The sequence below is a fragment of the Saccopteryx bilineata genome, chromosome 3, assembly GCF_036850765.1.
Source record: "Saccopteryx bilineata isolate mSacBil1 chromosome 3, mSacBil1_pri_phased_curated, whole genome shotgun sequence".
Taxonomy (NCBI): domain Eukaryota; kingdom Metazoa; phylum Chordata; class Mammalia; order Chiroptera; family Emballonuridae; genus Saccopteryx; species Saccopteryx bilineata.
The window spans coordinates 282,241,489-282,265,465 of NC_089492.1; the positions used below are offsets into that span (position 1 = coordinate 282,241,489).

The 23,977-nt window shown below is 55.7% G+C and overlaps 1 protein-coding gene across 1 annotated transcript in view; it reads left to right on the plus strand.

Annotated features, from left to right (window-relative positions):
• Nucleotides 1-18,215, plus strand: part of EPHA2 (EPH receptor A2) — a 28,318-nt gene extending 10,103 nt beyond the window's left edge. The window contains exons 4-17 of the mRNA XM_066270346.1: nucleotides 5,606-5,761; nucleotides 5,868-6,200; nucleotides 7,284-7,399; nucleotides 7,843-7,996; nucleotides 8,940-9,039; nucleotides 9,508-9,563; nucleotides 9,831-9,956; nucleotides 10,051-10,236; nucleotides 10,421-10,482; nucleotides 10,586-10,795; nucleotides 11,029-11,178; nucleotides 11,968-12,161; nucleotides 12,736-12,891; nucleotides 17,269-18,215. Of these exons, the coding sequence (XP_066126443.1) occupies nucleotides 5,606-5,761; nucleotides 5,868-6,200; nucleotides 7,284-7,399; nucleotides 7,843-7,996; nucleotides 8,940-9,039; nucleotides 9,508-9,563; nucleotides 9,831-9,956; nucleotides 10,051-10,236; nucleotides 10,421-10,482; nucleotides 10,586-10,795; nucleotides 11,029-11,178; nucleotides 11,968-12,161; nucleotides 12,736-12,891; nucleotides 17,269-17,374 (2,105 nt within the window). The 3' untranslated portion in view covers nucleotides 17,375-18,215. The remainder of the gene's footprint in view (nucleotides 1-5,605; nucleotides 5,762-5,867; nucleotides 6,201-7,283; nucleotides 7,400-7,842; nucleotides 7,997-8,939; nucleotides 9,040-9,507; nucleotides 9,564-9,830; nucleotides 9,957-10,050; nucleotides 10,237-10,420; nucleotides 10,483-10,585; nucleotides 10,796-11,028; nucleotides 11,179-11,967; nucleotides 12,162-12,735; nucleotides 12,892-17,268) is intronic.
• The last annotated feature ends 5,762 nt before the right edge of the window (nucleotides 18,216-23,977 follow it).

Genomic DNA, 23,977 nt, shown 5'->3' on the forward strand with positions numbered 1-23,977 from the left:
GGCAGCCGAGCGGGTGGGCCCCTGGCTGGCGCCTCTGCCGTGGAGACTGCTGGCCAGGTGAGCAGGTGGCCAGCGCCTTTGGCCAGAGGCTCAGCCCAGCAGCTGGGAGGCCAGAGCTGGGGGTGGGGGTGGTGGGGGTTTGGGAATTCCTTCCTTGGTGACACTCCTGCTCTTTTAAGGGGCCCAGCACCTTGGGAATGTCCCCTCTCTAGTTTCTCTACTTCTGGTTCGTAGGGACACCTCATTCCAGGCACCATGCTAAGCATTTCACAAGCAAGGTTTTCTTCCATCTTCATAAACAACCCAGAGGGGCTGAGGGCTTTATCCCCACTTTACAGATGAGGAAACTGAGGCCCAGAGAATGGCAACAGTGATCAGTGACCAAAAGAGCTGGGGCCTGTCATGAGGAGAGCAGTATACTGTGTCCACTTGCCCCTGGCATGTGTCCTTCTACCCACAGCTGTGTGACCTTGGTGAGTCCCCTCTGGACCTCCATGATCAGGGTCTGCATCCTGTGACCTTCTGCTGTGGCTCAGTCTGAGAACCTGGATCGCCCTGGCAGACTGTTGACTGTGTGACCTTACCACATGTGGCAAGGAGCAGGGTCCTGGCACTGGCAGTCTGAGGGGCCCAAGCCTAGCTCAGGGTCCATAGCTGAAAAGGAAGGACCCCCTGGGCAGGAGATGGCTCTGGTTGAGGTAGCTCTTAGGCAGGTGCTGTCAGGGGCCCTGCGTTGGCGGGACATGGCGGGCGGTTCTGTGTGCTCCTGACTCTGGGGCTTGTCCCTTTCCTGGGGAGTGCCATCTGGCCCCATGCGTGGCAGCCCCCCCCTCCCGCCAAGCCCTGTCTGCCCCGCCCTCAGCCCACACTGGGGGAAGATTCAGGTGTTGGCAGCTCCTTGGGGAGGCTCCACCCTCCCTCACCGGAGGTGAGTGGGTCCCTAGAACGGAAGGAAGGAGGCGAGGGAGAGCAAACAGAAGATAAAAGGCTGGTGGTAGGGAGAGAGCAGGAAGCTGGGCAGAAGGGGGGCATGCTTATCACAGCGGTGGAGGAATGTGCCCCGAGATAATTCCTCAGGGCGTGTGTTGAAAGGGGCAAGGTGCTGGCAGTAATCTGGGCCATGGGGCAGCTTGCTTCTGTAGGGACCACGGGGCCTGCTGGGGAGCAAGAAGCCCCCTGGCCTGGAGTTATCAGTTCCCCTCATTTGCTGTGTCAGTAACTTATGGGTTGCCATTGGCTGCCTGTCCGGGGATGAGACAAAGTCCACACTCTGCATCCTTGGGCAGAGGTGGTGCACACCAGCTGGGCATGGCTTGGGAAGGTGACTGGCCCAAGGTGAATTGCTATGGTGACCTCCTGACCTTATGACCTTGTTGCCACTGGCCTGGGAGGTCTTTGGGCCTGGGGGGAGGAGCTCTGCCAGGGGCTGGATTTGCGTCACACTAGAGGGCGTCTGTCCCTGAGTCACCCCACGCCGCCACCTGAAAGGCAAGCACTGGGAACTGGAAAAACCGGGGTGCAGCCCAGGGTGCAAGCACCATGCCCCAGTTCCCCTGTGCAGAGTGGTCCAGGACTGCCAGGTGACTGGGGTCAGAGGAGATCTCCACAGGTGTGCCAGGCAGGTGGATGTCCTAGTGCACCATGCCCACTGGGTCTCCCTGAGCACGGAAACACTGCTCGTTCCTCTGGTCCTAAGCACGTGTTGAATGTGCACATCGTAGGTTTTGCCATTCGCTTATACATTCGTTCATCCACCCATCCAGTCTGCAAACATTTGATGAACACCTATTGTGTGCCAGACCCTGGGCTGGGCCATCAGATACCGATGAATCAGACTCCACTCCTGATCTCCAGGAGCTGCCAGTCTCCCGGAGGCTCCTACTATGCGCAGAAATAATTTCTGATGGAGCACTAAAGCCTGGCTGCTAATTCCCCTGAAGCAGAAATAGTGTTTATCTATCTCGCCATTGTATCCCAGCACCCAGCAATGTGCCAGACACGTAGGAAGTGCTCAATTTCTATTTGGTAAATATAAGATTGGGTAATAGATGCCCTAATGGGGCAGAAGGGAGCTGGAAATAGGGCAGTCTGGGAAGGCTGCGTAGCGGAGCTCCATAATAGCCACGCTGGGTATTGAAGGATGCATAAGAGTTTGCTGGTTTGCTAAGGGACTGTGAGTAATTTGTGTATGTGGCTGTGTTTGAGTGCGTGTGAACATCTCATGTGTGACCCTTGTCCCCACTTGCTTGCCCAGAATGCCAGGAAACCTAATCAGGCAAAGTCAGGAAGACACAGGCGCTTTCGGGTGTCCTGCACATGAACTCTGAGGCCCCTGAGCACTGGCACACTCTGGTGTGGCCCCGGGGACGGCCCCTTGGAGTTCTGTGTTTGGAGGAGGGGGCAGCACATTCTCATCAGGCAAGCACATGCTCTGTTGACGCTGCCTCTCCACTGTATTATCTGGCATATCCGCAGCGGAAATCTCTCCAAATTCCCTCTTTCCTGCTGGCAGCAGGCGGGCCACCCCCAGGCTCTGGGGCCAGAGAATGGAACCCGACTCTTCCCCCACTTCCTCCTCTTGGCATAGGGCTGGGGGGGCTGGGGAGCAGCCACGTGGTGTGGAGTGGGAGCATTGTTGGGGTTTGCAGGTGCCTAAAGCCGTTAGCAGAACCAAGCCTGAGCTGTGGGGCTTGTGGTCCCCTCCCCAGCCTGAGAGCCTGGGCTCCGAAGGTGTGATTGTGATTCTAGAAGAGCTGGAGCACCCCAACTCTGCTGGGACTGGACCTCCTGCAGCCAGCACTTATCCAGGGTGTAGGCCTCGGGCAGACAAGTCAAAACATCTGGGGGAATTGAAATCCCAGGATAAACATGGCCCCAACTTTCTGGCGTATCATTTTTACTCGAAGATTTGGGAGAGGAGAGAGCCATTTTTGTATTATAAGAGCTATGGGGACAAATGCAAACTGTACGTGGGTTTCTCACATACACTAGGAGTCTTGAAGGACTTTCGGGGCTTGAAGGAGACCACTTTGGCCACCCCGACCAAGCCTTCTAGGTTTGATTCCACTCTTTTCTTTCCACAGAACACAAATATGTCCAGTGTGAGAAGACCTATATGTTAGGATCTCCCCCCCCCCCCCCCCCCCATCGCGCCACTATATCCTTTCTCAGCTGCTCTGAAATCAGTCTTGTGATTTCCTGGCTGTTGAGGCAGGTCAGGCTCCATCTCTCTCTCTTTGGGCTTGTTCCAGAACATCCATTCCTCTTTGCTCTAAATTGAGATGCTCGTGCGATAGGAGAGGAGCCCAAAGACGAGCCTTTTTGGATTTAGGTTTTGGTTGTGTGTCTCAGGAGCTTGCTGACCTTGGACAGGTTGTTTTGCCTCTCTGCCTGTTTGTTTCCCCACCTCCGGAGAGGAATGAATGGTAACAGGGCCCACGTGTAACAGGCTTAGTGTGAGGACAAATGAATGTCAAGTGCTTGCCAGGGAGCTGTGCATGGCAGTTGTTTAGTCAATGGTCAGTATTGTGGTTTGTTTTTTTTTTTACTGAGACAGAGAGGGTCAGAGAGAGGGATAGATAGGGACAGACAGACAGGAATGGAGAGAGATGAGAAGCATCAATCATCAGTTTTTCGTTGCAACACCTTAGTTCATTGATTGCTTTCTCACATGTGCCTTGACCGCAGGGCTACTACAGCAGACCGAGTAACCCCTTGCTCGAGCCAGTGACCTTGGGTCCAAGCTGGTGAGCTTTGCTCAAACCAGATGAGCTCACATCGCGCTCAAGCTGGCGACCTCGGGGTCTCGAACCTGGGTCCTCCGCATCCCAGTCCAATGCTCTATCCACTGCGCCACCGCCTGGTCAGGCAATGGTCAGTGTTTGTTACTGGTGCTCCAGGCTCTGCACAGAGCAGGAGTCGGGTGCCAGGCTCCCTCTGTCCTGGACAAGCCCCCTTCCCTACAGCGTGTGCCCAAGTTTTCTCTTCTTTTGTGCTGAGGTTCTGACTTGGCAGGACAGGGAAGGAGGTGACAGGCTGCTGGGGTGGTCCCCAGGTGCCCCCTATAAGAATCATTAACAGGAAGTCATTGTCCAAGAGCTTAAGAAATGGGTGTCCTTTGAATCTTGTCCTGACTCCCAGTCCCCCTCCCACCTCTGCTCACATAGGGGACCGGACAGGAGGCAGACTCCGTCCAAGATTTTTCTTAGCAGGGTAGATCTGATTGCCATTCTGTGTCAAACCTTCCATGGCTTTCATTGCCCCCGGGTTAAAGCCTCAGCTCCTTGGCCTAGCATTAAAGGCCTTTCTCATTCTGCTTCCCGGAGACCTGTCAGTCTTTATTGTCTGCTGCTCCCCGTGATTTGTGCCCACGAAGCCACTCATAGTTTCTGTACATCTTGCTGTTTCTCGCCCCTCCTGCCAGTATTACTTCCCTGCCGAACTCCTACTCAGCCTCTAAGCCCCAGCTGAAATGTCTCCTCTGTAACTCCTCAGACCTTCGGCCAAGGATGTTTCCACCCCCTACCCCTCTGCCCACTCCCTTATGGTAGACACTGTCACCTGCTCCTGCTCCCTGAGTTGGGGGCTTTGCTTCATCTCCAGGTCCATGGCAGGGCTGAGCACAGAGTAGAGGTTCCATGAGTGATGAACACGGCACTTGAGGTTGGAAGTATCTTAGGACCCTTTGCACAGATTAAGCTGAAGGAGAGTGTTGGAAATTATAGGGATCCCAGAAGAGGTCCCTTGGGTGACCCCACTCTACTCTGGCCACTTCAAATCCTAGACAGCCTTGCACAGTGGGCCTTGTGTCTGAGCAGCTTCCTGCCCTGTGGGGTCAGGAAGGGGCTTGGGGCAGGGGCAGGATAGGGCAGTGGGAGGAAGAGCCTCTGGAGTCAGGTGCCTGAGCCTCTAGCCGGCTAGCCAGGACAGGACCTACCATCGGCGGGGAGGAAGAGCTGCTTCCGGGCTGCCTTTGTGAGTGGCGGAAATGACTTGGTCCTGGAAACAGATCCAGAGAAAAGGCTGGGGGCCTGGCCTTTCCTGCTTCCTGGTTGGCCAGCCCTAGAACAGGAAAACGGTTGGATCTTGGAGTTGGGGAGCACCTGTAGGGGTGGCATCCTGACCCGGTGTGCCAGGCTGATCAGTCAAGGTGCTGATGATCGTCACCAGAACAAACAGTGAAGAAGACACAGTTATTGCCCTGGGCATCCTGAAGTCCTGGTAGGGACCCGTCAGGCTGGTCCACACACATGAAAGGAGATACAGCATGCTCGGTCCAGTGCTGAGCCAGGTGGGAGACAGGAGTCTGAGGAAGCTGAGAGTGAGACATGGGCCTTGAATGCCCAGCTTAGGGGCATGGCGCTTCTTGTGAGAGCCAGTGGGGAGCGATGCAAAGGTTTGGAGCACGCAGATGAGGCATTTCCTGAGTGCACAGTGTGAGCTAGGTGCTTACCATGCATTTTCTTATCACAAGACATTTGACCAATGAGAAGACAGGCCGATAGAGGTTGAGCAATTTACCCAGGGTTCCCCGGCCAGGGTGTGGGAAAGTCGCTCCTGGTGGGAACTGAGTGAACTGATGGATGTCTGTGTTTGTGCCCACCAGCTTGCTCGTCTGGATTCTTCAAGTCTGAGGCATCTGAGAGCCCCTGTTTGGAGTGCCCTCTCCACACCCTGCCATCTTCCGAGGGGGCCACCTACTGTGAGTGTGAGGATGCCTACTTCCGGGCACCGCAGGACCTGCTGTCCATGCCTTGCACAGGTGAGTTTGCTGTGGGTCAGAGAGGGTGACTGAGGTGGGCATTGTCTGGTGGGGGACACGTCCAGGGCTCCCTGGGTTCGAGCTCTGCCCTCTGCCCTCTGCACAGGCCCGCCCTCTGCCCCACACTACCTCACAGCTGTGGGCATGGGTGCCAAAGTGGAGCTGCGCTGGGGGGCCCCCCAGGACAATGGGGGCCGCGGAGACATCACCTACAAGGTCACCTGCGAGCAGTGCCTGCCCGAGACAGGCGAGTGCAGGCCCTGCGAGGACAGCGTGCGCTACTCTGAGTCACCGAACACGCTGACCGGCACCAGCGTGACCGTCAGCGACCTGGAGCCCCACATGAACTACACCTTTGCCGTAGAAGCCCGCAATGGTGTCTCGGACATGGTGGCCAGCCGCAGCTTCCGCTCCGCCAGCGTCAGCATCAACCAGACAGGTGAGTGCCGGGTGGTGGTGGCTGTCACCTGGGCGGGGGGTGGGGGGCTTCCAGAGGGCAGCCATCCAGGGCTCAGCTGTGTTCAGAGAGAGGCAGCAGCAAGTAGTTAAAGGAGTCTCTCGAGTCACTTCCAAGCTCTGTGACTATGGGCAAGTTACAGAACCATTCTGAATCTCAGTTTCCCCACCTGTAAAATGGAGTAACAGGGCTATTGAGAGGATTGAATAAATTCTTCTATATGAGGATCCCAGAGCAGTGCCTGGTGCATGAAGGAGAGAGCATTAGTCGTCTATTGTTTTCTTTTTATTGTTTATGCACTCATAAATGCTCTCGGGGTGCCGCTGTGGCCTGGGGCTCTGTGCTCTGGGGTTGGAAGTTAAGATTCCCAGGCAGGGGCCTGACCAAGCGGTGGCACAGTAGATAGAGTGTCGGACTGGGATGCAGAAGACCCAGGTTCGAGACCCCGAGGTTGCCAGCTTGAGCGCGGGCTCATCTGGCTTGAGCAAAAAAAAAAAAGCACCAGTTTGGACCCAAGGTCACTGGCTCGAGCAAGGGGTTACTCGGTCGGCTGAAGGCCCGATGGTCAAAGCATATATGAGAAAGCAATCAATGAACAACTAAGGTGTCACAATGAAAAACTGATGATTGATGCTTCTCATCTCTCTCTGTCCCTATCTGTCCCTCTCTCTGACTCTCTGTTCTTGTTAAAAATATAAATAAATAAAAAATAAAAGAATCCCAGGTTGGGGGGGGGGCATCTAAAGAGCTTGGGCTGCCTGACCTGTGGTGGCGCAGTGGATAAAGCGTTGACCTGGAATACTGAAGTCACCGGTTCAAAACCCTGGGCTTGCCCGGTCAAGGCATATATGGGAGTCGATGCTTCCTGCTCCTCCCCCCTTTCTCTCTCTTTCTCTCTCTCTCTCATTCTAACTCTCTCTCCTCTCTAAAAAAAAAAGAATAAATAAATTAATTAATTTTAAAAAATTAAAGAGCTTGGGCTGTGGATGAGGCTAGGTTTGGGGGTACTCAGCCCCTGCCCTGGGCAGCTCTTCACACCCCTCCCTCACCCACTGTTCTGCCCAGAGCCCCCCAAGGTAAAACTGGAGGGCCGCAGCGCTACCTCGCTGAGCGTGTCCTGGAGCATCCCCCTGCCGCAGCAGAGCCGCGTGTGGAAGTACGAGGTCACCTACCGCAAGAAGGTAACTAACAGAGGGGCAGGCCCCGGCTGGTCACGTAAATGCTCACCGCATGACACGGCCGTCTGAAGAAGCTCCGCTCTGCAGATGGGGAAACTGAGGTCTGGGTTCTTCCTGGGACACCTTTCCCAGGCCAGCAGAGTAGAGATTTGTGAGAGAAAAGACACAGTGTTCTGGAATTCCCAGACGAGATTGTTGGGGGTGGGGTGGGGAAAAGCCAGGTCTTAAGGATCAAGCAGACCTGGGTTTGAGCCCCGGGTCATGCATTTGCTGGCTGTGACCTTGAGTGAGTCACTTGACTTCTTTGAGCCTCGCTTTCCTCCTCTGTAAGGAGAGCATTGAGTTTGCCAGCATAGGTGAGCTAAGCTGGGGTGGTCTCTGGCGGGCAGAGCTGATGCCCCTGCCTGCCCACATTGTCTGCCTCTGCACCCGCTGGCCACCCACAGGGGGACTCCAACAGCTACAATGTGCGCCGCACTGAGGACTTCTCTGTGACCCTGGATGACCTGGCTCCGGACACCACCTACCTGGTCCAAGTGCAGGCGCTGACCCAGGAGGGCCAGGGTGCCGGCAGCAAGGTGCTCGAGTTCCAGACGCTGTGTAAGTTGGGGACCAGGGCATGAGCCAGGCCAAACCCTTGACATGGAACAGCTGGGACAACCCACAAGAAGGAAATGGATCGGAACACTTAGAAATCCTCTTTCCTGGCCAGCCTGCTTCTAGGACAGCCCTGTGTGGGCTGCCAGCCTGCAGATAGGGCTGCATTGAGAGCTAGGGGAGGAGGCCCAGGGACATCTATTCGGGGCAGGATTGTGACAAGAAGGGCATGGGCTCTGGCATTGCAGACCCCGTTGAAATCCTGCATCGTGGAGAGAGTCCCACATACCTGGAAATACCTACTGTATTCACAGGGGAAGGCCTTTTTTTTTTTTTTTAATGTTTTTTTTAATTTATTCATTTTAGAGAGGAGAGGGAGAGAGAGAGAGGAGAGACAGAGAGAGAGAAGGGGGGAGGATCTGGAAGCATCAACTCCCATATGTGCCTTGACCAGGCAAGCCAGGGTTTTGAACCGGGGACCTCAGCATTTCCAGGTCGATGCTTTATCCCACTGCACCACCACAGGTCAGGCCGCCAGGGGAAGGCCTTTTATTGCCCATCTGTGACATGGGGAATAAAGATCCTTATGAACCATCACAATTAAAAAACACCCAGCACGCCTGACCTGTGGTGGCGCAGTGGATAAAGCATCGACCTGGAAATGCTGAGGTCGCCGGTTCGAAACCCTGGGCTTGCCTGGTCAAGGCACATATGGGAGTTGATGCTTCCAGCTCCTCCCCCCTGTGTCTCTCCTCTCTCTCTCTCTCTCTCTCTCTCTCTCTCTCCCTCCCTCCCTCCCTCTCCCTCTCTCTCCTCTCTAAAATGAATAAATAATAATAAAAAAAACCACTCAGCACATTCTTGGGTCCCAAAAGTGCCCTGGGTGCAGCAGGGGGAATGGAGTCGGGGGGGGGGCTCCTTTGTCATCAGTTGGTCTCCCCAACAGCTGTGGAAGGATCTGCCAACATGGCGTTGGTTGGCGGCGTGGCTGTCGGTGTGGTCTTGCTCCTGGTGCTGGCGGGTATCGGCTTCTTCATCCACCACAGGTTTGTTGGGCCTAGGTGGGAAACAGAGGGGTGGGGAGCTCAGTTTCCTCTCTGGAAAACAGACTGATAGTGATTTAGTCCCTGCCTCTGGAGCAGATGAAGATGCAACGAGCTACCCAGTGCTCAGCACAGTGCCTGGCACGCTGTGGGGGCTTGGGACGTGGCGGTCATGATCTTTGCTCTTGTTATTACCCTTGTGTCCTGCGTCTGGACACGTAGACAGGAAGCCGCAGGGAGCCCTAAGGAGGAAAGCCCTCATTTTGGCTCTTGACAGGGCACCAGTCCCAAGGAGAGAGCCTGCTTGCTCACTTCCTCTCTGCCCCGCCCCAGCCTTCCCCGTGCCCTCTGCCAACGGAGCAGGGTGCTGAGCACACTCAGTCTCCACCCAGGCCCAGAGCAGGGTCAGGAGGCTGCTGGCCGGAGCAGGCCGCTGACCTCCCTGTGTGTTTGTTCTGGGGGGACTCTCAGGAGGAAGAGCCTGCGGACCCGCCAGTCCTCGGAGGACGTTTATTTCTCCAAGTCAGGTGAGATGCAGCCCCTCCGTGTCCATCCCCGCTGTCCCCACAGGGCCTCCCGAGCTCTGCGGCGGGAATGGGGCCGGCCGGCAGCCAGGGCACTCCCAGGACTTCCCAGGGCAGCTCAGAGGGGCTCATCCGGAAGCTTCATGCCGCACGGCCTGGTCCCAGTCTCCTGGCCCCTGGTCATGTAGCTGCCCCTTCCTCCTTCAGGGCAACCCTTCCCAGGGACGCTCCCTGACCTGTCTGTGACCCAGCCCCTGTTCCCCCTTCCAGAGCAACTGAAGCCCCTCAAGATGTATGTAGACCCTCACACATACGAGGACCCCAACCAGGCCGTGCTCAAGTTTACCACTGAGATCCACCCGTCCTGTGTCACGCGGCAGAAAGTGATTGGAGCCGGTGAGCTTGGCGCGCCTGCTGGGGGGCCTGGTACGGGTTGGGTGTTCATGGCCCGGGCTAACTGGGGTGCTCCTCTCACCTTGCCCGCTTGCAGGAGAGTTTGGGGAGGTGTACAAGGGGACGCTGAAGGCGTCGGGGAAGAAGGAGGTCCCTGTGGCCATCAAGACGCTGAAAGCCGGCTACACGGAGAAGCAGCGGGTGGACTTCCTCAGCGAGGCCAGCATCATGGGCCAGTTCAGCCACCACAACATCATCCGCCTGGAGGGCGTCGTCTCCAAATGTGAGTCTTGTCCCTAGAGGTGGGGGTAGGGAACCCTTGAGGACCTGACCCACAGGGGGGTGGAGAAGGGCTGCCCACTAGAGCCAGGAAACAAGGGCTCTGTCCATAGCCGTGCCCGCCACCCACGGCTGTGCCCACGCCCCATCTGTGCCATCCCCTTACACCCATGCCCCACCCCCCATAGACAAGCCCATGATGATCATCACCGAATACATGGAGAATGGGGCCCTGGACAAATTCCTTCGGGTAAGGATGTGGGCTGGGGGTGGGCCGGGACCCACAGCAGCCAGCGTGGGGGTGCCCTGCTGGGCTCGGGCTCAGCTGGTGGCTGAGGCCTGTGCTTTGGCAGGAGAAGGATGGCGAGTTCTGCGTGCTGCAGCTGGTGGGCATGCTACGGGGCATCGCGGCTGGCATGAAGTACCTGGCCAACATGAACTATGTCCACCGCGACCTGGCCGCCCGCAACATCCTCGTCAACAGCAACCTGGTCTGCAAGGTGTCTGACTTCGGCTTGTCCCGCGTGCTGGAGGACGATCCTGAGGCCACCTACACCACCAGTGTGAGTGCCACAGGAGCTGTCACCACCGGGGGGGGGGGCTTCAAGATGAAGCAGCCTTTGCCCTGATGTGGGGTTCTCGCACCCCCTGCGCAGCTGGGATGTGGCCCTTGGGAAGGAAGAACCTCTGTAAGGGAGCACAGAGGACAGACCCTGACTGCCAAGTCTGGTCTGGCTGCAGTAATCCTGCGGCTGCTCAGAGGGGACAGTGGTGACCGGGCCATGGTCCCCTGTAGGGCGGCAAGATCCCCATTCGCTGGACAGCCCCAGAGGCTATTTCCTACCGCAAGTTCACCTCGGCCAGTGACGTGTGGAGTTACGGCATTGTCATGTGGGAGGTGATGACATATGGCGAGCGGCCCTACTGGGAGCTGTCAAACCATGAGGTAAGCCCCTTCGTCCTGCCCAGACCTGCCCTGGGCCTGAACTTCAACTCTTTACTCATTCCCAAACCCTAAGGGCTAGGCAGAGAAGGGTTTGAGGAGCCAGTCATCATCTGGTATAGACCATTCCTGGGTTCATTCAGTAAATGTTTATTGAGGGCCTACTATGTGCCAGACCTTGTGCTGGGTTCCAGACCCAGTCTCTGTCTATGGTCAATGGAAGGACAAGGAAACCAGTTAGTGGTGTGTGTGTGCACATGTGTGCATATTTGTGTGTGTATCTGTGGGTGCATGCATGCATGTCCATTCATGTGTGTGGACACCTGTGGATGCATGCATGTGTGTGCATATGGCTGGTGCCTCACCCGGCCTGGAGGTCTGGAAGGCTTCCCAGAGGAGATTGTGTCTTTGTTGAGACAAAACACAGTAAGGTAGCCAGGCGAACATAGGGAGGTGAAGAGTGCTCCAGCCGAAGGGGGCAGATGTCCAGAGACCAGAGGGAGGCTGGCTGCAGGGCGCATAGCACAGCTGCTGCCTGGGGAGCCCTGTGAGGGACCAGGGCTGGGAGTCCCTTCCTCCACGGCATTCTGGGGACAGTCCCATAGCACCTGCTCCTCATATGTCTCTGAAGGTGGTGTGTTGGCTCCAGAAAGGAGGCCCATCCTGTCTGTTTCTGGGCCCCCCTCCCCTCCTCTGCCCACCTCCATGTACTGGCGCTCCCCAGAGGACCTGCATGGGTTGGGGGGCTGTGAAGGCACCCTGACCATCCTGGCCTTCCCTGCCCCCCACCAGGTGATGAAAGCGATCAATGACGGCTTCCGGCTGCCCACGCCCATGGACTGCCCCTCCGCCATCTACCAGCTCATGATGCAGTGCTGGCAGCAGGAGCGGGCCCGCCGCCCTAAGTTCGCCGACATTGTCAGCATCCTGGACAAGCTCATCCGAGCTCCCGAGTCCCTCAAGACCCTGGCTGACTTTGACCCCCGGTGAGTCCCATGCTCTCCAGTATTACAGTGGCGGCCACCAGTTTTACCCGAGCCACTTTGGTGCAGGGGCCAGCCGGGGCTAGTGGGCTCAGAAGTTACGCACGGGCTTTACTTAGACTGGGCAGGCGCAGGGGCTGGCGCGGGTAACACTAATAAAAGCCATCAACACATAACGGTAAGTGTGCTGGGCACTGTGCCCAGCCCTTCCATGGTTTAACTCATTTAAACAACCTGCAGGGGTCCTGTAATCATCCTCCTTTTGTGATGAGGAACTGAGACAGGGAGATTAAGTCTCTTATCAGCTGCAAGAGGCTGGGCTGAGACTCTGACTCTAGGAACCTGAATCTCTCTGCTAACATTTTGCTGTTTTGTGGTTCTTGGTGGTGGTCTTGTCAGTCAGGGTACAGAGGGCAGCAGTAACCTACCTGATTTGGCTTTCATGTTGCCCAGGTAAGGAAGCTGAGGCCCGGGGCAGCTAGCTGAATTGCCCAGGTTAGGGAGCTGTAGGCTCAGAGCCCAGAGAGGGCTGGGTGCTTGCAACGCTTGACCCGAGGCTTGGTGGTTTGCACTGCAGGGTGTCCATCCGGCTGCCCAGCACCAGTGGCTCGGAGGGGGTGCCCTTCCGCACGGTGTCCGAGTGGCTCGAGTCCATCAAGATGCAGCAGTACACGGAGCACTTCCTGGCGGCCGGCTACACCGCCATCGAGAAGGTGGTGCAGATGACCAACGAGTGAGTTGGGTTCTGCCCGTGCCCCTCCCACCCCCCTGGTTCCACCACCCATCTGCTCTACTCTCTGCCCTCTTCTCTTTTCTCTTTCTCTCCTTCTCATTTAGGGGGAGACGGCTTTGCAGGAAAGGCAGAACCAAGCCAGCAGCCAGTAGTTCTACTTGGCTCCTTCCTCTTCTAGCATCTTTTTTCCACAGTGGGAAAGTAATAGGAATTGTCATAATAACAGTAGCATTTATCGAGGGTGGGCTCCATGCCGGCTCTGTGCGTGAGCACCTTGAACGTGTCCTCATGCTGATTCTGCAGGTGAGGGCTGGCCGTGTTCTCACTGGATAGGTAAGGAGCAGGTGCAGAGAAGTGCAGTGACCCAGGCTCCCGTCAGTCAGGGTCCAGAGCTCAGGGACCATGGAGGTCATCATTGGAGAAACTGAGGCTCAGAGATTACGTGGCTTACTGCAGGCCACACAATTTATAACCAAGAAGCTGAAGAAGCTGGGGAAAGAATGACTTCCCTTCACAGACATGGCTGACTAAGTTTCCTGTTTGCCTTTTGAATAGATGCTATTGTTACTCCCCCATTTCACAAGTGGGGAAACTGAGGCTCAGAGGTTATATAGCTTACCTGAGGTCACACAGCCAGTTAGGGGCAGCATTCCTCTCCAGGATGCCAGAGAGCAATGGTTAGAGCCCTTGGCCAATCCTGGCTGATGCCCAGGAGAAAGGGCACAGGTTCCTCTCCCCACATGGTAGACTGTCAGCCCTGTGGTCCAGCCTGGCAAGAAGAGCCAGTTACCCCTTGCCCAGCCCTCGGTTCTGCCCCTTGTCAGACTGTCCTATGGGAGCTCATCTCTCCTCCTAGCTCCAGCAGCAGGAACCTTTCCCAGCATGCCCTTGGCAGAGACACCTCTTCCCATCCCGGGAGGGAGAAGACATTATCCTCTTAGCCTTTTATGCCTCTAAAAATAGTGTTATGTCCCAATAGCCTTACTTGTATAGGGTCCAAGGCCATGGTGGGAATGGGCCCTGGGGCTGGGAGGTTTTGGGAACCAAGTGGAGGGGATGACCCTGGCTCCCACTGTTCTGGGTCACAGAAGTTCTGGGATCTGGGCCTGTGCGTGAACATGTTCCAGGGCCTCAGAAACCCCCCCAGCGGGGCGTCCCAACTACTAATCACGGTTTCTCAGATCAGGCCCACGATGGCCCATCCCAAGGGACAGCTAGGGATGAGAGTCAGGCAAGGACAGAGCTGACCAGAGGGAGAGACAGAGAAGTGGAAGTGGAGAGAGGAGACAGATCCCAGGATGTCTGGGACAGGAGACAGGACCCAGCTGCAGGGCCCTAAGCTTGGCCTCTGCAGTCACAGCTGGGTCTAAGGCCCACATTTGCCACTTCCTGACAGGTGACCTTGACCAAATTAGGTTCCATCATTGAGTCCTGGTTTCATTTCCCAAATGTGGGGGTTGCATGGGTACAATTCAGATGGCAGTCCTGGTGCACAGTGGCTGCTCAACCCTCTATACCCTTGCTTTCTACCTGCAGTCCATGGGCAAATGCCCGGGTTCTGGGCCCCCCTCTTTTTCCCTAGGAACCGGGAACAGCCCCCTTGGCCCCTCCAGGGGCTCCCACCAAGGACAGCCCAGCTTCCCTTCTGGGTGAGCAGTACCAAGAGCAAGAGAAGTGCTTATAGGAAACACATGTTCTCAAAGGCTTCCCGAAATAGCCCGGGGTGCTCCTCGGCCAATTCCTTTCCCACGAGCAGGGACAGGGCTATCTTGGATGGATGGAGGCTCTGTGTGTGTGTGTGTGTGTGTGTGTGTGTGTGTGTGCGCGCGCATGTGTGTGCGCTGTGTTTTGAAAAGGCCTAGATAAAGGCAGGAAGTCATTTCACGCTCCCTCCTCCTCCCACCAACCCGTTGGTGCTCGGAGCTGGGGTCTGCATGACTCACATCACCACTGCCTCCTTTTTCATTTCAAATAAGTGAGATAAATGGGGATCTCAAAGCATTTCTTCAACTTGAAGGCTATGTCTAAACAGGCTGTGGGTCCCAGTGAGCAGCTCTGAGCTGGTCTCGGGAGAATTTGGCTTTCTTGATGGGGTCTGGGCTTAAGCCGCAAGGTCCTCTCCCCCGCCTTTGGGACTCCCTGCTTCCTAGACCCGTCCCAAGGGGCTGGCTGCATGTTCCCTGTGGTCCTACAGTGGCTGCTTCTTCTCAGCTTGAGCATTCATAATGTTGTTATTTTGAAGTCCCCGAGTTTCCGGTGAGACTATTGGTTCTAAATGGAGCTAACGGAAGTGGTAGTTTTGTACCCTGGAAAAATGTTCAGTCTCACAAAAGGCCCTGTCCCGTGTCTGAGGCTGCTGCTGCCTATAGCGTCCTGTGAGGGGGTGGGAGACACAGGCTGACAGACCTCAGGGTCTCCACATGGCCTCATCATAGGCTTGGTGCTGATGGCATGTTTGCTGAGTGAATGAATGATCGGACATGTGAAGCCATTTCTTGCTCTCCTCTCCTTGTGCACATGGTAGGTGCTTCCCAGGAACATGTGGCCTTTGAATCTCCCAGGGCCAGGCCTGGCATTGCAAGTGCTCAGGAAAAAGGTGGCTCAGCCATGTGTCTCCACACCGTGGTGGGAGTTGATGGCAGTGACCGCCCCGGACCCCCGAGGGGAAAACAGAGCCGATGGTGTCTCTGTGCTTGGGAAATGAGGCAGGGGCATCTTGGGGGTGGGGGGCGGGGGCAGGCAGCTCAAGAACATCTGACCAAAGCCTCCCACTTCACATAGAAAGAAATTGAGGCCTGAAGACAGGTAAGAGCCAGCCAAGGCTTTGATGGAGTCTAAGACTAGAGTCCTCCGGCTTCCCAGCCCTGGACTTTTGGCTCCTAGATGGGCCTCGAAAGCAACCTGAGCTCCCACCCTGTCACATAATCCACACCAGTCTGGGAAACAGGCCCCAGGAGGCCCGGGCAGCGGCTCAGTATTTCTTCATTTATTCAGCAGACACTCCTTGAGGACCCACTGTGTACCAGGCCTATGCTAGACCTTGGGAGGGCATGCAGATGAGAGGATGGGCCCAGGGAACCAGGTCTCAGCCATTGCCCTCCGAAGCTCACATCACCCACTGGCTCTTAAAACCGTGCATCACAGTCTTTGGGAGCTGATACAATGCAGACTCCCTGCCCCACCTTCAGAACTCTAAGGCCAGGGAGTCTGGAGGGGGGCCCAGGATCCCACCTCTTTCCCCCGTGGTGCAAATGCTTCTCTGCGAGCCACACTACGAGACCTTCAGGGGCAGGCGCACTGCAGCGAGGGTTAGGAAGTCCTCCCAGATGTCTGACTCCTGGCCTTCCTGCTGCAGTGGGAGCCGCCAGCCCCTCCTGGAGGTCCCCTCCCCACCCACCTGGGTCTGCCCTCCCTGCTCAGCATCCCTCCAAGGGCTCCCAGAGCCGGTGGGAAAGTCATGTCTCCAGAATTGCAAATAGGAGCTTGCACCATATAATTAGCTCCATTTACAACCAGGAGACGGCCCATAAAAACCTGGGTGTTTTCATGGGTTTGGGCTGGTGGGTGAGGACAACGAAGGAGAAAACTCCCAGCGTGAGCAATAACCGTCCTGCTCCAGGGCTCTTGGAGCAGAAGTGGTTTTACGAGGGGATGGAGGGGCACGGAAGGGGGCGCAGGGCGGGGCTGTGGGCTCCTGGGCGCACCTGTCTATCTGGTACCCACACCTCCTTCCCCCTCTGCCACTGGTTTCTGGGGTCTCCCACCCTCCGGTTGGGTACAACTATCCCCTTTTACAACTGAGCTTTAACCTTGATGGTCCCTCAGCAAGTATTTTCTGAGTCATTGTTCAGTTAGCAGCGGTGGGAACCTGGAGGAGAGTGGGGGGCGAAGTAGGTGAGGGCCGGGAAGAGATCTTTGAGCAACAGTCTTAGAGGGTACCTGCCCCTGGTGATGGTGTCAGGGCTGCCAAGGGACATTGGCAACAGACCCAAGGTAAGGGGAGGGAATGCAATGTTCACAGCTGGTTTAGTTCCCAGCAATTCCACCTCCTAGCTGTGTGACTCTGGGCAAGTCACTTGACTTCTCTGAACCTCAGTTTTCCATTCTGCAAAATGAACGTGAGAACACCAACTTCACAGATAATCCTGCAGATTTGATTTAAAGAAAAACAAAGTGCTCACGGAGTTGGCACTTCTATCATTTTCTTAACTTTGTCAACGTTAGCAAGCTTTCAGGACATAGACTCTCCTGTCAGGCCTCTGCCTAACTGGAGCTCCTTAGGTCCCCAAGGACCCCTCCTCTTCTCCCCACCTCGGCCTCCCTGCCCACCTCTCCCACAACAGCCCCTCACCCTCCCTCTCTCGCTCCCACCCTCAGTGACATCAAGAAGATCGGGGTGCGGCTGCCTGGCCACCAGAAGCGCATCGCCTATAGCCTGCTGGGACTCAAGGACCAGGTGAACACAGTGGGGATTCCCATCTGAGCTCTGACAGGACCTCGCTCCTCGCTCGGCCAAGAATACTTGAAGAAACAGTGGCCTTCCTGCCAGCTCCGTGCCTGGCCACTAGGAACCTTATTTATTTCTAGTTGTGTCTTATTGAAACACCTCCCCAAGGCCTCAGCCAGGGGGGTGGCTCTTGGACGACACCTTGGCCTGAACTGAGGAGATGCTCAGGGATCCCAGGCCGGGGGGCTTCTTTGCCCACAAATAATAGCCAGCCAAGCACTTAGCAGGCACCATAATGGTCCCAGCATCCTGGGGTGGGAGCCCTGCTGAGGTCTTCGTATGTGGGACATTTCCAAACTGACCTCCCTTTCACTGTCTCAGGAGGCAGAGGGGGGGGGGTTACCCCGTCACCACGGAAACAGGGTACCTCAAGCCCCACCCACTCACAAGAAGAGGACAGACAGCAGACTCAGCTGGGTGAGACCGGAAGTAGTTCCCCACCCTCCAGTGCCTTCTACAGACCCTAGGCCCTGTCCTCATGCCCCATGGGCCAAACTGTTGTTTCCCCAGGGCCCTCGCAGGATGCTTGGTTGTGTTGAGGTTTTTTAAATACTATATATTTTGTACTTTGTGGAGAGAATGTGTGTGTGACAGGGGGCCTGGCTAGGGCTTGGGGCAGAGGCTGGCCTGTGTCAGACATTCCCAGGCTGGGGGCTGGTCCATCCATCTCCGCCTCTGGACAACGTCCATTACTTGGTCAGTGTTAATGATTTTGTTTTGTTGGAAATTTTTTTTTCGAACCTTAATTTATTATTATTTTTTTATATTTATTGTTAGGAAATGACTTATTTCTGCTCTGGAATAAAGTTGCAGATGGATCAAACTGGTCCTGTGTTTGAGTTTGGGAGGGGGAGTGGGAGAGGGAGGGGAGGGGGTAGAGAGGCCTTCTGTGTTGAAAGTGGGGTGGGGAAGGCTCACCCTCACCCTGAGTGTTTAAACAGCTTCTTTCGCAAGGCACACATGTCATGTAACCCTGGGAGAGGGGGCGGGTGGGAGGCAGGCAGGGAGCCAGGGAGCAGGCCCGGCCAGGCCCGGCCTCCATGCCAGCAGGCCTCTGTCACCTTTGATCTCCAGGCTTTTAGAGGGCTGGGAGGCGGGAGGATGGTGAGACCAGCCATAGGCTTCCCTCCTACACGTCTCCATGGAGCTGTTGAAATACTCTCTCCGACGGTCCGTGTTGCTATGTGGTTTACAAAAGATTTTCACAAGTTTTGGCTTGTTGGAGCCTCAGCACTCTTACGTTTTATGGGTGGCCCCATTTTACAGAAGGGGAAAACTGAGGCTGGGTCCAGCAATAGGACCCAATAGGCTTGCCCACAGCCACATAAGCAGTTTGGAGACAGGGCAAAATGGAGAGCAGGGCCAGAAATCCCAATTGTATATACTTTTCTCACAGACGAGGAGACTAAGGCTCAAGAGATGTGTAGCGTGACTTGCTTTAAGTCACCTAGTGGAAAGGAGTGGGGGTCTTGAGAGAAGCCAGAGTCCCGATTTCAAACCCTGAGGCTTCTCTACGATACCAGGCTGCTGTCCTAAATGCCAAAGGTCATCCGCACCTTAGAAAGGCATGGCACACAGGCGAACAGGGACAAGACCAGGTAAGCAGACATGATCTGGGGCACAGGAGAAAGGCTTCCTGTGGGAGGTGGTCCCAGATCTCAGGGACAACAAGGAAGCCGTGGAAGAGGGAAATGCAGGCAGAGTAAACCACGGAGGCGTGAAACCACGTGATTGCGCAAGGGGAGCCAGAGCGATCTGGTATTATTAGGGCGGAATGTGGGAGCCGAAGAGCTCGCAGAGCCTTGCGAGGCCAATCTGGGAGCAGGGCTTTTAAGCTGAGGGCAGTGGGGAGCCACTGAAGATTCTACACAGGTAAGTCATGATTACTGTGCCCTGGACAGTAGTCACTGGGAAAGACAGGCCCAAGTTACAGGCCTCCTGGCTCGCAGCCTGTGGGGAGATGGGACATTCTGGCAAAAATGAGAGGGCCCACCCTCAGCTTGCCTTGAGGTCCCAAGGCCGGCCTGAGACTCTGCCATGATGTCCTGCCATGCAGGAGAGGTGCCTCCATGAGGACCAGCGCTTGGTCCTGGCCCCCTGGGCATCAGCGGGTTGTGCACTGTCATGCAGGACGGGTTGGGAATACAGGGGTCAGTTCACCAGGCCTTCCTCCCATTAGCGCTGGGCCACCTGGGCATGCTGGGTGTGTGGCTGAGTCAGGCCTCCCTGGGACCTAACATGTGCATGGCCTGCCCTGTGTGAGGTTGTGTCTCTGTTACTGAGCTATAGCTACTGCCACCACCATTGACAAAGCTGTCATTTCAGCAGGAAGCAAGCCTGCAATCCCACGGCGATCTGGGCTGCAGGGGCACCTGAGGCCAGGCCTGAGTCCCGTTCCCCAAGCAACTCAGCCACCCAGTGGCCCCACCAGTGAGCAGGAGTGGATACAGGAAGTGGCTCAGCATGGGGGGAGGCGACTTCACGTGCTCTCTCCCTCAGAGCCCTGATAGACAAGTGCCCTCCTAGGTCACATGAGATTGCACGGGCCTGTGGGGTCCGTGTTCAAAGGCTGGGGGGAAGGTAGCTGTCTGGAGTTTCTAAAGAGGCCCTATAATTGCCAAGAGGGGAAACAGTCCCCTAGAGAGCCTCGAAGCAGTGACACCCTGGTAGCAATAAGCACATCCAGCCCCCAGATTTTGGTTCCTAAACACCACTCTCTAATAAAAGGAGCCAGGGCTCCTTAGAGAAATGACGGGCTCCAGGGCTGAGGCAGGGAAAGCACAAAGTGAGCCTGGAGCTTCTTGTTGTTCTAGAGAGGAAGGGAATGCTCACCAAATAAACAGAGGGGTGGGTGTCAGACACAGGAGCCCACCGGAAAGCGGCCCCAAATGGCCAAACCTAGACCAGATTGAACAACAAATAGCCTAGAACTAGATTATAACCCGAAGTAGAAAATAAATGTCCACGAGTCCATACTGTCATAATGATCGAAGAAATAAACAACTGGGGGAACCAGAAAAATCTCCCTTCCAAACAATCCATGTAGAGTCCCCCCTCCAGCAGGCGGAGCTTAGTCCCCCACCGCTTCAAGTGTGGACTGGACCTAGCGATACCCTTCCAAAGAAAGAAAGAAAGCGTAGAAAGGGGTAAAAAAAATATTTTTTCCCACGTTGGAGAAACCTGGCCAACACCACAGTAACCAAGTGAACATGAAACACCAAACAAACAAACCCAGAGCAGCAGAAATATGTTGCTTGAATATAAGATCAGGTATCAGCAAACACTTATGCAGATAGGGTTTACTGGGCGCCACCCACGGCTCTAAGTGCTTTGCCTGCGTTTACTTACTGAATCCTTCCAACGCCCCTTCAAGGTGGGTCATTATTACCAGTTTACAAATTTGAACACCGAGGCCCCTAGAGGTTAAGTGACTTGCCAGAGCCACCTGCTTATGCACAGCAGGGACCGGAGTCGAGCCCAGATGGCCTTGGTCCATGCCACAGAGCCCCCGATAAAATGGTCTTCCACCTGCTACTCTCAACGGCCAAGATAGGACATTCCTCTCTGTTGTGGACAGCTCTGTAGATACAGTCTGAGAAGCACTGGTTCTGGGGAAACTGAGGCCAAGTAACCTGCCCAAGGTCTCCAAATACCACAGTGTCCCGTGACCCAGGCACCCCCATAGGGGAGGAGGGAGGAGAGGAAGGAAGCAGGTATGCTGCTGGACTCTTCCCCTCAGTGGACGTCTCCTGCTCTGTGCCAGGTGGGACAACGGGGCCACAGAGATGAGGAAGGGCCTCTCTGCCATCCCAGAGCCTGCCCTCAGGTGGGTGGGGGCAGCAGTGGCAATACAACAGGACCCAGGCTAAGAGCGGCAGGAGCTGCATGTTAGAGGAACCAGAGGCGAACACCAATTTAGCCTGGACAGTTCAGGCAGGCTTACTGTAGGAAGAAGAGCCATCCAAGCTGAGGTCAAGTTCAAGTAGGACTCTACCAGGTGGAGAGAGAAGTGACCCCAGAAGATCCTGTCCCTGCCTTCCATACTCCAGACCCCTATGGATAAAGCCCCCCCCCCATTTGACCAGGACAAGACATACTGCAGCTCCAAAGCCACACTCGCCCCTGGCTTCATGTCATGAGCAGCAGAGGACACCAGCCCTGCTCCCTTTCCCACCCTAAGAACCTTCCTCTGTGACCTCGGTCATCCCAGGAGGGAAATGGCTTTGTAACCCACAGCCCTTCCTGGGCCTTGGCAACCCTTTGATGCACCAGCAAAAGCCTGAAGGAGGCAAAGGCCGCAGTCATGAGGGTGCCTGGTGGGGAGTCGCCCTCTTTCTCCACTGCTCCTGGTCTGAGTGGCGAGTTAAAGCCATATCACCAGGCATCGGTCTTGGATTTCCCATTTAATCAACAAACCCTAGAGCAGGGGTAGTCAACCTTTTTATACCTACTGCCCATTTTTTGTATCTCTGTTAGTAGTAAAATTTTCTAACCGCCCACCGGTTCCACAGTAATGGTGATTTATAAAGTAGGGAAGTAACTTTACTTTATAAAATTTATAAAGCAGAGTTACAGCAAGTTAAAGCATATGATAATAATTACTTACCAAGTACTTTGTGTCGGATTTTCGCTAAGTTTGGCAGAATAAATCTTTATAAAACAACTTAAAGTTATAGTTATAAAACAATTTATAGTTAAATCTATTTTTTTTATTTATACTTTGGTTGCTCCGCTACCGCCCACCATGAAAGCTGGAATGCCCACTAGTGGGTGGTAGGGACCAGGTTGACTACCACTGCCCTAGAGGAATGGGCCAGATCTCTGCCCCTGCCCCACTTCTAGCTGTGGCCCAGGGCGGAGGATAAGGCCTGGCACGCGGCAGGTGCCGCTGGAGCAGAGGTTGAATGGACGCATGCGTGCAGTGCTTGAGTTCACAGCTCGGCTCTGTGCCCTCGCCCCTGCTAGGCTTCATCTCGCCATTGTCCTCTCCCCAGAACAGTGCCTTACACCCAGTAGGCCCTTCATAAACAAATGAATGAGGGGCACAAGGGCCAGACTTTTGGGACCTGGAGGCCCAGTGAGGTCGTATGAAACCAGATCACTGAGTATCCCAAGCTGTCGGTGGTGTGGGGTTATGTGCTACACAAATGCCCAGCTCCTGAGAACTGGCCAGGACTGAACACCTACTATGTGCCAGTCAGCGTGCCAAGCCCAACACCCACAGCGTCTTATTGAAGGATCACAATGACCCTGCAAGGCATGGATTTATCCTCATTTTTACAGACAGTGACACTAAGGCTAACTACATGTGGTTCTGGTATCAGACCAAGATCCCACAGTGAGGAGGTGACAGGGGAATGTGAGACAAGGGCTCTCTTGTCCCACTGCTTGCAGCTGTGACACCTGGGAATCCTGGGGGTTCTTAGGAAGCAGGGCAGCAGGAAGATGCTTGGGCTGGAAGAGGGAGACAGGCTTCATCAGACATCTCCTGTTGACTCTGCTGTGGGACCCTTGGTGTCTCTGGGTCTCAGGTCATCGCTCTGTGACATGGATCGCTGGAGGAAGTCCATCCTGGCTGGCATGAGAGGCCCCTGCCCCCACCGCCTCTCTGCCTGCTCCCCACCCTGACACCCTCTACCCAGGCAGCCCCAGGCAGCAGGCCCTGCTCCAGCCCCTCGGGGTCTGGCTTTCCAATCCAAACCTTGTCAACCAGTCCCTGTCGGCAGAACCAGACCAGGTTTCTGGGAAGCTGTGGCGTGTACTGCCCTGCTGGGGTGGGGGCCCCTCTCCCTCCGGGCCTGGGCCCTGTTTCAGCAGCCTCATCACATTCCCCTGCAGCCTTGGCAGCCTGGACCGACGGATGCACTTTCCACATTGGTCTGGCAGAACCAAGCAGCTCATGACCAGATCTCCTGCTGGGTGGAGGGGTCCTCCCCCCAGGGACCAGGCCTCAGGGGCCAGGCAGACCAATCCCAGCATCTGGGCATAGTTATACCCCCAGATCCTCAGGACACAGCTCTGCCGCCCACTGCCCTCAAACTCCACACCCCTCATTGCAATCTTTTCCATCCAGGCCCCCAAAACCCGTCCTCACTTTTCCGTCTGAGCCCTCCCGTCCCCCCCCCCTTACTTCTCCCTGTAGAAACTATACTCACCCTTCCAGGCCCGGCTCAAATTCTCCACCTTCCAAGAAACCTCCAGAACCATCGCTGCTGCCAGCTGGTTTGGGGAAAACCAGCCCCACCTCCCCACGCCCCCCTGTCAGCACACGGAGCCAGCAGGCCAGGGACCACGCTCAGAGATGTGTCCGTCTGTCTGGCTTGTTCCCTGAGCAGCCCAAGTTCCCTCCTCCCCATTCCTGTCTTCAAGAACTCCGTGAACCGGAATGATTACATCCACCCCATGGGTCGCGGGACTGTGCACACAGCCCATTTGCCCAGGACCCAGTTTAGGTCTATTATTCTGTATAATTAGTAATAGCGTCCCCTTTCATGCTCTGTCCCTATTTGGATGACATTTTATTTGGTCACCCTACGAGGAGGCATAGAGAAGAGAAGGGCTTGCCCCAAAGCCGTGAAG